The sequence below is a fragment of the Mixophyes fleayi genome, chromosome 6 (genome assembly GCF_038048845.1).
Source record: "Mixophyes fleayi isolate aMixFle1 chromosome 6, aMixFle1.hap1, whole genome shotgun sequence".
Classification (NCBI taxonomy): Eukaryota; Metazoa; Chordata; class Amphibia; order Anura; family Limnodynastidae; genus Mixophyes; species Mixophyes fleayi.
The window spans coordinates 19371547-19386389 of record NC_134407.1 but is presented as its reverse complement, the minus strand read 5'-3'; the positions used below and the strand labels follow the sequence as shown (position 1 = coordinate 19386389).

At 39.5% G+C, this 14843-nt stretch overlaps 1 protein-coding gene across 1 annotated transcript in view; it reads right to left on the bottom strand.

Annotated features, from left to right (window-relative positions):
- ABCC2 (ATP binding cassette subfamily C member 2) overlaps positions 1-14296 on the bottom strand; it is a 45591-nt gene extending 31295 nt beyond the window's left edge. Inside the window, exons 1-5 of the mRNA XM_075215964.1 lie at positions 14149-14296; positions 5315-5488; positions 4472-4618; positions 1306-1440; positions 202-312 (exon numbers count right to left, since the gene is read on the bottom strand). Of these exons, the coding sequence (XP_075072065.1) occupies positions 202-312; positions 1306-1440; positions 4472-4618; positions 5315-5488; positions 14149-14190 (609 nt within the window). The 5' untranslated portion in view covers positions 14191-14296. The remainder of the gene's footprint in view (positions 1-201; positions 313-1305; positions 1441-4471; positions 4619-5314; positions 5489-14148) is intronic.
- Positions 14297-14843: the final 547 nt, after the last annotated feature.

The following is a 14843-nucleotide window of genomic DNA, read 5'->3' as shown; positions in this document are numbered from 1 at the left end:
CTGAACCAATATTCACAAGCACGCATCCATTCATTAGGAAATAGTGACAACACGGAAGCATTCGGGTCTTCCATGACCGCCAGCCCTCTACCCCCTGGCTGTGCAGGTTAAGAAGAGAATATATGACTTTACCCAGGTCATGGATTTAGTGCCCCTGGTCAGTTACGTATGAGCACAGAGAACCAACCTTGCCCATCTTACCTTCTTTGTAAGGTCACTTTTTTCTGAGATGGAAGAGACAATAATTATAATAATTTGGAGACCATATGAGATGAAAAACAAGCAGAATCTGGGGAGGTCAGGAATATCTCTCTAAAAAACAGGAATAAAGGGAAAACAATATCATAACAATAAGAACAGGTCACAAGAGGTAGAACGTGCAGATTTAAAGACAAAAATAAATAAGCAGATTATACATATTAGACTGGGCACAAACTGCAGGTTTTTTCACCCAATTATCGCGCCAATCACACAATAAATGACCGTTGAGTCCGATATCGCGTGTCTACACTCCAACTATCATGTTTTATTGTGTCACAGCACATCGTATTGTTTGATTTGATTTTATAAATGGAATTAAAATCCCTATAAATAATGGAACGATGTTGGGCAAATCCTGCAGTGTGTAAGTACTCACAACCAGGGGGTAAATGTATCAAGCTGAGAGTTTTCCGGCGGGTTTGAAAAACCAATCATATTCTAGCTATCATTTCTTTAGTACATTCTACAAAATGACAGCTAGAATCTGATTGGTTGCTATAGGCAACATCTCCACTTTTCAAACCTGCCGTAAATCTCTCAGCTTGATACATTTACCCCCAGATCTCCATAGTGTTTACAGAGTCACAATCTTTTAAGTTGATGGTTATGACAGGTGAAGAGCACAGATCTGAAGGCAAATCGTGTAAAATAGAGCAAAAGTAAATCAGCACGCTGATCGGGACTTTTGGTCGTTAATGATATCGTATAGAGAGACATTTTCTGTAGTGTGTACCCAGCCTAACTCTGTGCAAATGTGGATCTGTCAAGGTGAATTTACATGATCTAAGTCAAGAATGTATCATATATTGGCTATAAAATAAAACATTATTTCTAGAAAAGAGAATAATGATAACATTGCTCACTTAAAACTGAGTTAATTACTTGTGACTAGAACCAGAATTTTTGTTTTGTCCAAAAACTAGTCAACAACTATTATTCCATAAACTTTCTATATATTTGTAATAATATTTCCTATTGCAACCATTTAATTGTTGTATTTATTTTTCTTTTTAAAATCAAAGACAAAAGAGTTTCAGCTCCTACCTTCAGAGCTTCCCGGATTAACGACTGAAATGGAAAAATCCCACAGACCACAGAGAGAGTCCAGAAGATGAACAGCGCGCCCGTGTCTCTCCGGACACAGTATCGTCGGGTGTGGTGGATTATGATCACCAAGATCTAAGTGCGAGAAGAAGGTCTAATAAGGAGCCATCTTTTTATAATACCCAAGTGATGCTAATATATGCATACAACCCTGTAAATAATATCTGTATATATGGTGGGTTCAGATGTCATTACTAATAATTGGAGAGGTCTAAACTCATCGCTTCAGTGTTAGTTAGAAGAACGTATAATATAATGAGCGACTGATGCATTCCCTACAGAAAAAAATTGTCAAAAAGATATATATTGTCACTTTACGCATTATTAGATGCATCGATGAGGCAAAGACCACTCATTTAGGGGCATATTTAACAAATCACGGTAGTGCACTATTGTGCACTTACCGTGGAATTAAAGTCCCGATGTGCCCTCCGCAAATTTATTAAGGGTGCATCGCAGCAGATATCATGGATATCTGCTGCTTTGCACTCCTGATCATTTTTGCGAGCAGTCACCATTCAACAGAATGGTGACTGCTCCTGGCCCCAATCTAAGAAGTCCCGAAAAATGTTTTTTTTTGGGAACTTGTCTTGATAATGTAGCTGAAGCTGGTGTACAACATCTGAATTGAAGAAATCCACTGCTGTCAGCTCTGCTCCGACGAGCAGAGCTGGACAGCGCATGTGTGGAGGGATCACATGATCCCTCCCTGTCACTCAGCGCGCTCTCTCTGCAACGATAGTTGCAGAGACAGAGTGGGGACTTTTTGCGCATGTGCACTGCACATGCGCAATTGAAGGAAGAAGAGGAGATCCTGAGACAGCGCGTCCGAAGAGGGAGGTAAGTGTGATTTTTTTCTATCACAGAAACAGCAGTTTTTCGGAACTGCTGTTTCTGTGTTCCCTTTTTAATAAATGTGAGAAATAGTTCAATCCTTATCCTTGCGATAAGGATTGATAACTATTTCTCACTTTTGCCGAATAATGATAAATGTGCCCCTTAGAGCCTGATTCATCCAGCAACAACAGTCTATTTACGTGGCGTATTTTGTGTATTTTCGCTTGGTACATGTGTGAAAACGAGTCTTGCACCAAAGAACGCAGTTCATGTTCGCAAGTAAATGACGATTCCGCTGCCTACGACTGGATGGGCAGAATGAGGTGGGGAAGGGGGGAACTAACGTAGTCAACACACAGTAGGGATGTCCTGAGGCCGAGCGCTTGCAGCAGTGCTAATACAAGCTTTGGGCATCTCTCAGGTACGTGTCTTCCACTTATACCAGCTACAAGGCAGGTGTAAGTGCCGAGTGATAGTGTATACATGCTAGAACATGTGTTTGCAATCAGGAGCAACTGTAAAAATTAATTTTATATACATTATACATTGAAAATATCCCGAGAAATTTGATGGAGGAAAAAAAAATATATACTGCAAAGAAATATTTTTACTTTCTTAATGATTATATTATTAACACTTTATATTGCACAAATGCATACGGAAAGTGCTGTATATCCATAGCGTACTTACGCCCGTGTTCAACAGCAGACGTTTCGTCAGATCCGCTTGTTATATGGAAAAAAGGACGCGCAGCCGTTCAAATTGCGTGCGCTCGTTTTTTTAAACTCAAATTACGGCAATTTTGTGTTCCTTAATGAACCAGTCCCTTGGACTCTTTTATATAATACAATGTAATGTTCTTATTGAGCGCCCTAAATTTTGCTATCTTAAAGCCTTAAAGCCTAGTGCTAGAGAGAGAGGCCTTATGTTGCCGTATTATAAGCGCTCCTCTCGGCCACGTTCAGTGAAAAGGGGCTAATGCTAGAGAGTTAGATTCACCTAATCAATAAAATAAACAAAAATAACATTATACTACTAATAATAATGCACTAAGAAATAAAAAGATGTAAAGTAACGTTACAAATACACTTTCTGCCCTGTTCTAACAAACACACGTTGTTTAAGCAAATTTGAACAGAGTTACAGGGTATAAATGTGATGATATCTTCTGTATATATTCTGTTGCTTTTATTAATTTCCAGCTCTACACTCAGTAAAACATATCAGTTGATGCCCAGGTGTGATCTTTATCATTCACTTTTAAAATAACCTGTTTTGAAGCTATTTCCCTTCTAACTGTATTCAGTATAGTATAATGATTTAAATATCTTAGTATATACGGTATATGGATTTTTTTGTACTCTGAACCAGATAAATCCAGTTCAGTGCTATCGTCGTCATCATCAACATTTATTTATATAGCGCCAGCAGATTCCGTAGCGCTTTACAATTGGGATGCATCTAGTCATTGACTATCTACAATTAGAAAGCGAGATGAAAAATCTCCATTTGGGGGGGTGAGAGAACAATTAATCTGGGTCAGCACAGTGGCTTCGTGGTTAGCACTTCTGCCTCACAGCACTGGGGTCATAAATTCAATTCTCGACCAAGGCCACATCTGTGTGGAGTTTATATGTTCTCCCCGTGTTTGCGTGGGTTTCCTCCGGGTGCTCCGGTTTCCTCCCACATTCCAAAAACATATTGGTAGGTTAATTGGCTGCTATCAAAATTGACCCCAGTCTCTCTCTCTCTCTGTCTGTGTCTATATTAGGGAATTTAGACTGTAAGCTCCAATGGGGCAGGGACTGATGTGAATGAGTTCTTTGTACAGCGCTGCGGAATTAGTGGCGCTATATAAATAACTGATCATGATGATGATGATATTACCTGAATAAATCGGAGCAAAGGGACAATACTATGTTTCCGCCACGTAAGCCCATTGCTGCTAAGAACAAACTAGAACAGTCTTCAATCATAGTTTGAATTATTAGTTCTAAGCAACATAACTCAGAACTATTCATATTTGGAGTTTTGAACAATTCTCTTTACTTACCGGGGTGAAGCCTGCGCTGATATTCAAAATAAAACTATTATTAAATTATTGTTCAAACTGGACCATTAAAATGCAATTGCTCACCGTACAGTATTCATATTATACAGCTACTGCAAACATTGTTAAATAAGTTTTTCCCTGTGGTCACACATTGTGCTGGGTAAATCAGTGTCTTATAAAGAAATCTGTGTAAATCCCAATTCTGCATCTCCTTACCCATGTAACAGCATGTAGAGATGGATTAATATATAGTACAGGGGGGAGAAGCCTGTCAGGACGTGTCCCCGACTGTTCTTGTACATGTTCTGAAGCTGTGAGCCCTAGTCCGGCAATCGATGTGAAGAAAAGTAACACAGTCAAGATCTGTAAAAGAGAAAAGTCAACGTAATTGTTAAACGTTACAGGTGTATGATCATCTTAGAGGGAGATTCTACCTTTATAAAAAACAGAATATACTGTGTTGGATATATGCCATTGATTGTCTTCATGGTGGGTTTTTTTTTAACTAGCTTACAGACAGTCCATGGGCGTGCATAGGTGAAAAATGCTTCCCCCATGATTCTATCTATAATCTAATTTTCTATATTATTTGTTCTTATTGTCACTGCCATGTGCAGACAGAGATTGTACATAACCTCTGCAGTATATAGTTTAAAGAAACTGTTGGCAACTGGTATACCATGGTAGAAGTGGGTGCTGCAACCAAGGGGCCCGTAGGTAGGGGGCCCGCCTTCCATGTCATATCCCCATGGGTATATGTGCCTTCTTCACCCTTGGGCAGTACACTGGGGCCCTTGCCATGGGGCCCATAAATGTCTAGTTACGCCCCTAGCTCTGAGGACAGAATAACTCATTCCTCCGGCCTGTTCTGCAAGCTGATTGGTGATTGGCTGCTGATCACTCACTAGTTTGACTAACCAGTTAGTGGTTCATCTATAGTATTTTTTTGTTTTCTTTTAAAGCATTTAATTTACAAAGTTGCTTCAACCCAAAAAACAGTGATCTGAACCCCAGACAAGGGAGTGGGTTATTCAGAAGGGTAACGTGTGAGTGACTCACCTGCTTGGCCAGGTACAGCTTAGTGATGGGGGATTTCACTTTCCTTGATTTACACAAGTTGAGGAGTTGCCATGGAGCGAAGAGCCAGAAAAATATAAGAGGGATCCAGACGAGGACAGTTTGTTGAAAACACTCCGGAAAATCCGGATCTGGTCTCTCCAAGAAGGATGAATTCTGTGTATAGAACACACGAGAAAGTCAAGAATTCCGTATGTGTAAACTTGTGCAATAGACATACTTGTTGTTGTGACACAGATACAACTATATATATATATATATATATATATATATATATATATATATATATGTATACATACATATATATTTATATTTAAACAGATTAGCAAAACAAACAAATGGTTCGTTGTAGCTAATTACTTTTCCTTGGTTGTCAGAACAGATCTGTATACTAAAAAGTAATAATAATAATACTAAGAAAACCATTCTAAAGTTGCCCCATACACGCTGCTATATTTCTGTAAAACTCCTGTCCATATTTGTAGTGATTGATTTTGATCAATAAATAAACTGCTCTGAAAGCAGCAATGTATGACCAGAGATTGCTTGTACCCCCGTTATCTGTTCGCATGAGTAAAGGAGTAAAAGATTTTTGTTCTCATAAAAAGTTCTTTGCATTCGGTATTTAATGTAAAATTACAGATCACAGAAATTAACTTAACCTCAGAAAAATTAGAGATTCTAGAACAAAAGCACAAATTGAACAAGAACATTCTTGATACAAGGAGCGCAAATAAGGTGACCAAAAATGCAAAAAGCAGTTAGTTCAAATATTAGCTCACACCCTAATATAAAAATGTATTCATATGCTATACTCACGCTGCTACATATATGCCTGCTATTCTTGTATATAAATGACAGCAGTGAATTGATTTGTGGTTGTAACACACATGGAACTTTGTAAACTGTCATTAATTGGAAAAACCTAAGGGGTAGATGTATAAAACCTTCTGAAACGAAAAAGTGGAGGTGTTGCCCATAGCAACCAATCAGATTCTAGCTATCATTTTCTAGACTGTACTAAATAAATGAGACCTAGAATCCGATTAGTTGCTAGGGGTTTGATAAATCTACCCCTAAGCCTTTATAATATCTAAGATTTTCCATTAAATATAAGAGGGGATAATGAACCCCCAAATATAGGTTTGTATATATCAAGTTTCCTGTCAAGAGCCTCTGCTTACCCTTCACCTGATAACACACGGCTGTTATAGATTACTTGGATAACTCTTCAAAACAAACAACGTGCGTCACATTCCACGATCGTTACACAATGGCTAAAGGTGTATTGATAAAAGGACAACTGTGGAAAAGGCATAGCATAGATTTCCACTTATGTACATAGCGGCATTGCTGATCATGACCCTGTACCCAAGTCCACCAATCACTAACTAGTATTCCTGTTATCTAGGAGAATGCAAGCCAATCACTGACTCTCTGGTATCCTCACCACCACAAGTGATGCCAAATAGAGATACACTACCTGTGTAAGCAAATATGAAATCTAATAAAACCAAAAACTAGTTACATGCTGGGTAGACTAATCTAGTATTTTGGCTACATTTTGGCATATGAGCTAAATATTACTCTTTATATTTACAAAGTATTGATATATTATGTAGCCCTGTGTGGATAATTTATTCATACGCCTTGGTACCTGCCCCAGTGGAGCTTACAATTTAATTTCCCTACCAGTGACACACACACCCTTGCACACATAAGAAGGCGCATCACATAGGAAGCCAACTAACCGGCCGGTAAGTCTTTTGACTGTCGGTGGAAACCGCAGCACCAGGGGGAATATCATGGAAGGGGAGGAGAGTAACTTTGGGGAATGAAACCAGCATAGTGAAATCTGATACATCCTCCAAGTTTGGCATCCTCCAAATTAACTGAATAGGATGGTCTTTGTCAGACCTTAATGTGTTTTTAAATTCACAACACTAAATTGTCTGATGGCAATCCGGCAAAAACAACATTGCAGAGATGACTTAGATAATCTTGTCTGTCCACCTAGGGGTAAATGTATCAAGCTGAGAGTTTTTCGGCAGGTTTAAAAAACCAATCAGATTGTAGCTATCATTTATTTAGTACATTCTACAAAATGATAGCTAGAATCTGATTGGTTGTTATAGGCAACATCTCCACTTTTCAAACCCGCCGGAAAACTCTCAGTTTTATACATTTACCCCCTGATGTGCAAACTACCAAAATTTGTTCTACTGCAAGAGAGACGAGGGATCTACTAAAACTGTGGACTTCATCTGAATGCTCACTAGGGGCCTGATTCATTAAGACATTCATTGCGAATGTTGTGTGCGTTTTTAAAAAAAAAAAAATGCAGGAAAATGGAGCATATGTACGTCTGTATTCAACAAAGAGCGGATGTATAGATAGGTCTGTTGATGAATACGGGTCTAGGCCCGATCTGCTCTTACTGACAATGCAGTACAAGATGTGTCCAATACATATGTGGAATATAAAGTCACAAAAGAACGCAGAGAAAAAAAAATTCAATTAATGTCACCTGTTAAGGATACAGTCATTAATGACAAATCATTAAAAATAAATATTTTTTTCAGTAAAATACATTTATTAGGATGTTATGGACGACTACTGTACATAAAATGCATTTTTACAGTTGATCCTGACTGCAAACACATGTTGTAGCATGAATACATAGCCATCATCCCTATCACTCTGCACCTACACCTGCTCTGTAAGTGATATGACAGAAAAACACGTACCCAAAGAGATACCCAAAGCTTGAATCAGGCGTTGCTGTGTGCGCTCGAGCTTGGCACACTCTTACTGTACATTGACTATGTGCATATCCCCACTCCCCTTCCCGTTCCACCCATGAAATCCTAGACTGTAGTAAGGGTCCTTTACGCTCGAAGATGATTTAGATGCTGATGCGTTCTCTGTAGTATGGTCCGTTTCTGGGCATGGGCAGAACAGTTTTATGCAAAATACAGCACATATCGGCATTTACTTTTCTTAATGAATCAGGCCCTAGATGTGCTGTGCAAATCACCTTGGTTTTGTTCCGGATTGCCTGGGTCGTCTAGCGCACATCAAGGTGCCTGCCTAATACCCACTTTTGGGAGAGAAATACATGGGCCATTTTTCTGTGTTTGAAGCAAAATCTAGATATGTACATCTCTGCTAACGTGCAATTGGACGACACCTAATATATGTTATTAATACTATATGGTGAGACCTGATTTCCGCCATCTCAGAGTTGGTACGACAGACAAACACAGTGCCTCCGAAACCATCCGATATATACCACAGCCTACAGATTTAGTAGCATCTGTAACCAACTGTAAAGTGTGTATCAACAAATTCTTGCCACCAGCAGGTGTGCAGCCATGTAATAAAGTTTAAAATGTTCAAACTCTCTTTCAGGATCTACTAAACCAGTGTTGGCTAACCTGTGACACTCCAGGTGTTTGTGAAACTACAAGTCCCAGCATGCTTTGCCAATATATAGCAGCTTATTGCTGGAAGGGTATGCTGGGACTTGTAGTTTCACAACATCTGGAATGTGTCACAGGTTAGCCAACACTGTACTAAACTAAAAAAAACAAACAGCAACTGGCCATATATATACATGTATAACATTAAATGTCCTATCAAAGCGGGAGAATTTAGGACTTCTCCTTATTTACGAACCCGCTCTGTCAGTAATAGCTTTCACTGGGTCTGTCCGGTGATTTCTATCCGCAAAGCTTCTACATGCAAAGCAATAGGGAGACCTATCTCTATATCTAACATGGAGGGTGGAGGTTCAAGTACAGCAACTGTCCTCTTATCACTATCGTCATCTCAGTATAGTGATAGTCGGGGGCACTGTAAGGAATAAATGCCTTATTAGTAAAATAAAGCATTTTTTCCTCTTTTTTATAGTTTTTCTTTCTTTCTTTTTTTTTTTTTTTTTACTTTATTATGTTTTTTTTTTTAACAAGTCTAGAAGTGGAAGCCCAAGTCCGGCTTAGTGTTGCTTTGTGCATGAGTGAGCCAGCACGCCACGATTAGCTCAACAGAAAATCTTCAATGTTGCCCAGTATTGATAAGTAGGAACCTTAAACCCTCAGACAATAGATCTCACTTACAACTAATGAGGATAATATACCTTTTGCCAAAGAAGCATTTTTTGAATGCCTAACAGGGTTCTCAATCTTATCCATTGGCTCCTCGGCTGAAGCTCTAAATACAATGAACGGGTTGATGACACAATTTACACATTTGTGCAGAAATCTTGTTTGCTGCCACTTTCAAAATAATTCATTAAAGGACCGGTAAATATTTGGTTTTTGAGAACCTGTTATTACACCCTTAGACCTGCAATAATAAACCAACCCCTCTGACATGAGCAACATCATATTCATCGACAGGTCACGTCTTTCATACCCTACAGGAGTTTAACAACAACCTGCTTTTTTGACTGAGAAAAGAAGCTTCTTGCATTTTAATGTCTGTATTTTGAACTGCATGCACCTTAAGACGTGTGCAACCTTAAATCTAGCATATAGATAAGTTTGGAGCAAAGATGCAACAATCTTCATCATCATCAACAACTCCAAGGCTTACACCCAAGCTTACGTAGGTAGCTTATGTATTTCAAGACCCATGTAACTCAAAACAAGGGGTAGTACAAGTAGTACAAGCCCTTATTGTACTACACGTGTATGTTAAAGACCACTTATACCTACTAGTAGTTCACACTACTGAGCAAAGAGGCGCAGAGTCTAACATGTCCCGCTGTTCAGCAGGGACCCCCGCAAGGAGGTTTGTTCTTAGCTGCGTAGGACATGCAGATCACAGTCCTCAGGGCTAAACGCTAGCAACGCAGCTGGATTTACAGATAGAGCATAGAGGACAAGACGGGTCAGAACCTAGAGATCCAAACAAAGCCAATATGTGAACCAGAAGGTCCATATGGAACCAGAACATGAGTCAAAGGATTGGTGAGGAACAGTCACAGTCAGCAACAGGAAGTCCAACATAGAAAGAAACCAGAGGTGTAAGGAACTAGTAGGGCACAGGAACCAGGGGCAGACCTCAGATAAGAAACAATACGCTGGCACTGGATCAGTCTGCCTTACATAGGCATTTCCAGCGGTCAGTGACATCACAGTGACTGCTAATATTTCCGGAAGCACACACCACCGGGAGCGAAGGTGTCCTCCCCCAGCAAAGGACGAGAGAGGGGATTCAGAGGATAATATTACATTAGAGGGGAAGAGCGCTTCCTCCCCTCAGGATGCTCACTCCTCCATCAGGCTCTTATATTTATGCAGCTAATGTTTCTTTACTGTTTCATCTCTCTTCTTTAACAATGACCAATTCATTAATTCATCTACATGTGATGCCATCTTGTAGGCTGAACCAGATACCACGTGCTAGGATCTCACCTACAGGAGACGCCTTGACGTTGGCAGGGGAGCTTAACCCAATATATATATTGTGCAGAAAATTCTCCTACTTATGTATGACACATAGTGATTTATATATTGTCTGTTTCTTTTCTTTGGTTCTTATATACACAGTGGTCTTAACTTCCCTGGCAGCACTTTCTCAAATGATTGTATTCACTTGTGCACATTTCATTCATTTACAATAGCGCACCTTAGTTTCACCAATTTCTAATTTGTTTGGGAGTCAGACCCTTCCCCTCATAGCTCCTAGGTTTTAACTGACATCCTGAGTACACTTGTGGTGACGCAGGCTAGGGACTTACCCACAGGAGATGTCTTGACATAGGTAGGCGAGCTTACCCCAATATAGCATAGTGATTGATATATTGTTTTAGAGCACCAGAGTATCTTTTGTTTTCAATGAACCAGTGCAGCCTATAAATTTGCCAGGAACTAGTGACCTCACTGTGGCACTGACTAATATTCATGAGGCCTGACTAATATTCATAAGGTCTGACTAATATTCATGAGGTATGGTATCCTAGTGAACTGATAGGCTACATTCTCGAGAATATTAGGGGGGGTATTCTCTCAATGGTACCTGACTCTGGGGCACTCTCAGATCAGCCAACCAGGGTCTACTGCAGACAATCAGGTGTACCCGTCAGGGGCAAACGCAGGATTTGTAGAGGGGGGTTTCCACACCACACTGGCTATAATTTTAGACAGTGCTTGGCTGCTCTCCAACTCCTCCTATCCCCATAATATACATGGGCAATGCTGTGTGCACTACTGTTAGGTGCTTTTGCAAACCTTCCTTATAATAATGCTGATTAACTGTTGTGCCTCCTGGAACCAATTCTTCCAAAATTACACCCTTGATATAAAAAAAAAAAAACAATGAGCATTGCTTTGAATTTTGACTTGCTTTGACAAGCTTTTATCATTCTTGGTGATGACAGTGTTTTCCAGTGCAGTGACTGTCTTTCGGTTTCAGGATCGTACTGGAAGATCCAGGTCTCATCACAAGTGATTACTTTATGAAACAGGGGATCTTAACTTAAGAAAGTTTTTTCATGTAGCACACAAATATCAACTTTATATTTCAGTGTACAAATATGCTATCAAGTATTTGTGTGCTACATGAAAAAACAGACAGTATTTAACTTATGTGCAAAACAGAATGCTAATTTGCACCCCTTGCATTGTAACATGGTTTTGTCCAGGAGACTGAAATAAGAAGTTTCTTAAGTTAAGATCCTTAATGAATCAGGCCGCAGGTTTGGATCTGTGTCAAGTTGCTGCAGAATGTGAACACAAAATTCCTTGCAACGTTCTTTTTGCTCTGGTGTGAGAACCCTTGGGACCATCTTTGCATAAACTTTCGTCATTTTAAGATCCTCAGGCAAAATTTTCCATACGGTGCCTTTGTCAGTGTTCACGGATTCAGCTATCATTCGAACACTGAGTCTGCGGTCTTTTCGAACAATCTGACTGATTTTTTAACATTTACTTTGATTCTTGAAGTGCAAGGGCGTCCAGGGCGTTCATCATCTGTGACATTCTCACATCCCTCACTAACTCTTTTGTGCCGCTCAAACACACGCACACGAGACAGGCCGTCATTCACATAGGCCGTAGTAAGCATTTGAAAACATTATGTTGGTGTTTTGTGCAATTTTACTAAAAATTTCAAATTGACACGTTGTTCAACTTTTAAACTTAGCATTTTTTCGGCACTCTACAGAAAACACAACCAAACTAAATGGTGACTTACAATCAACTGAACGTCATAGAGTGTTGCAGCTTGTCATTCAGGTTCAGACAGGTTCAGACAGGTTCAAGGTTACTACGTATGCATTTATAACTGATTCTGAGTGCTTTGTTTACTAGGTGGAATCACAGTCTCGTTATTTAATAGACATACCTCGTATTGCTCCATCTACTTAATGGAGACTTATCCAAAAAGACAGCCGGCTACAATGACTAGCAGAGGGGGATCAACCAAGAATTGTCCAAGGGGGTGGAAACTATTTCAGTTTCTTTCAACTTGTATTACTGTTTGGCTATTATCTTTATTTTTTGGGACTCAGAAATAAAATTCATATTCTAAAGAATATAAATTTCCAGGCTGTGAGATTCTCATAGTCGCACATATTTATAAACTGAACAACCAAAGTTGTTTTAACGGGATACCATTAAACAAATGGCTTTGTCTCATAAGTCCAGGTCATGGCAACATTTACTGCCTCAAAAAGAACATTATAGATAGATGTGATATGTTACACAAGAGAAGAGTCATAAACACATATATATAATATCTGTATGAGCAGTGCTTGGTTGTGTCAACACTCGTAATCAGTGCTTAGTGATGTCAGCCTTCCAGTATTCAAGAGGAACAACATCCCCCTTGCTGTAGATTATAAAGCAGCTGGAAATCGCCCACAGTCATACACTGTTATTGGTCACATATATCATTACTGACTTCTAATATACTTATACTTTACAAAGGAAACTAGATTGTCACTTGTACAACGAGATCTTTTAACTACCATAACATACAGTTCATTGACACATAATAACGTACAGGTTCATCAAGACTTCTGTTTTTACTTTAGGGGGTATATTTACTAAACTGCGGGTTTGAAAAAGTGGAGATGTTGCCTATAGCAACCAATCAGATTCTAGTTATCATTTATTTACCACCTCACCACAACTGCTGGGAACCTACCCCATCGATCTATCAGCTAAATTCTCCCTGATGTAACTTATTCAGTCTTCCTGACTCCAATTTCACAGTGTGTTACCTTAGTCTAGAAATCCACTTTTTCTTAAACAAAATTCTGCCTTCTGGAATTCCATGAATATGTTTGATATATTTCAAAGTTTCTATCATATCACCTCTGCAATTCATTACTCTAAGCTGGACATGTTCAGAATTTGGGTCTTTCCTACTAAGTTTTGTTCTGTAATCCAAACTGCTTTATGAATGTGTTTTTGCAGATAGGGTTCTGAAACTTTACACAGTACACAGGTCCAGTGACCTATATGGAAATATCACCCACCTTACTCTTCCAGCTACTAATAACACCTCTTCATAATCAACCAAATATTCTACTGGCTTTTACAACTGATTGACAACACCACTTATTTACCTACATATCATCTGATAATATAACTCCAAGATCGCTTTCCTCTGTAGTTGTTGACATGACATGACCATTAATTCTGTAGTTTGCTTTCTGATTTTTGAGTTCCGCACGCATTATTTTATTATCATTATAATAATGTATTATTTTAAAGTTGACTTTACCCTTGTACGTTTTTAACGCACCTCACATCTGTGACGCAGGTAAAACATTGATCTAGCAAACATCAAAGAAACAGACTTACCCAGAAAATAGAGCCACAGTATTTATCCAAAAGCGCAGACATGTTTCATGTGGGGTGAGCAGCAAAGCTCACAATCTGGTCTCTCGCAGTTATTAAATGTGTTATGTATTCCTCATGGCTTCTGGCTGCAGAAATGCTATCTCTCGGTGATTCAGCAGGTTAAAAGTCCCCCCCACCCACTCCTCTGGGTGAACTCCCCAATGGGACATCTCATTTCACAACAGACCTATTGGACTAGAGTTGGGTTAAATGTTAACCATCTCCCTAACTGCAGTTTGTTTTGAAGAAACTCATTAGGTGCAGACTGTGGCTTCTGTGATGTGAGTTGATTGTCACTTTTCGTAATTGTCTTAACTAATTTCTCATTAAGCCCAGAGAGGACTTTGCAACCCCCCCTAACTGGAGCCAATCATTCCAATCTTGTGACGTACTGACAACTCATGATGATATTGGAAAAACAAGTACTAAACGGTTAGGAATACAGGCGTGCAGGCAGGGGGGGTTTCTGGTTCACCGGAAACCCCTCCCCTCTGCGAAGAACGGGAGCTAAACATTGCCCCTACATAGCAGCACTGTACTGTACAGCAGCTGCGACGCTGTCAAAGAAGCGTCCGCGGCAGTGCTGTATTGTACTACAATACAGCACCGCCGAAATGGTCTCTCTCTATATTTGTTTCGGGGGGGTGACCCCCCCT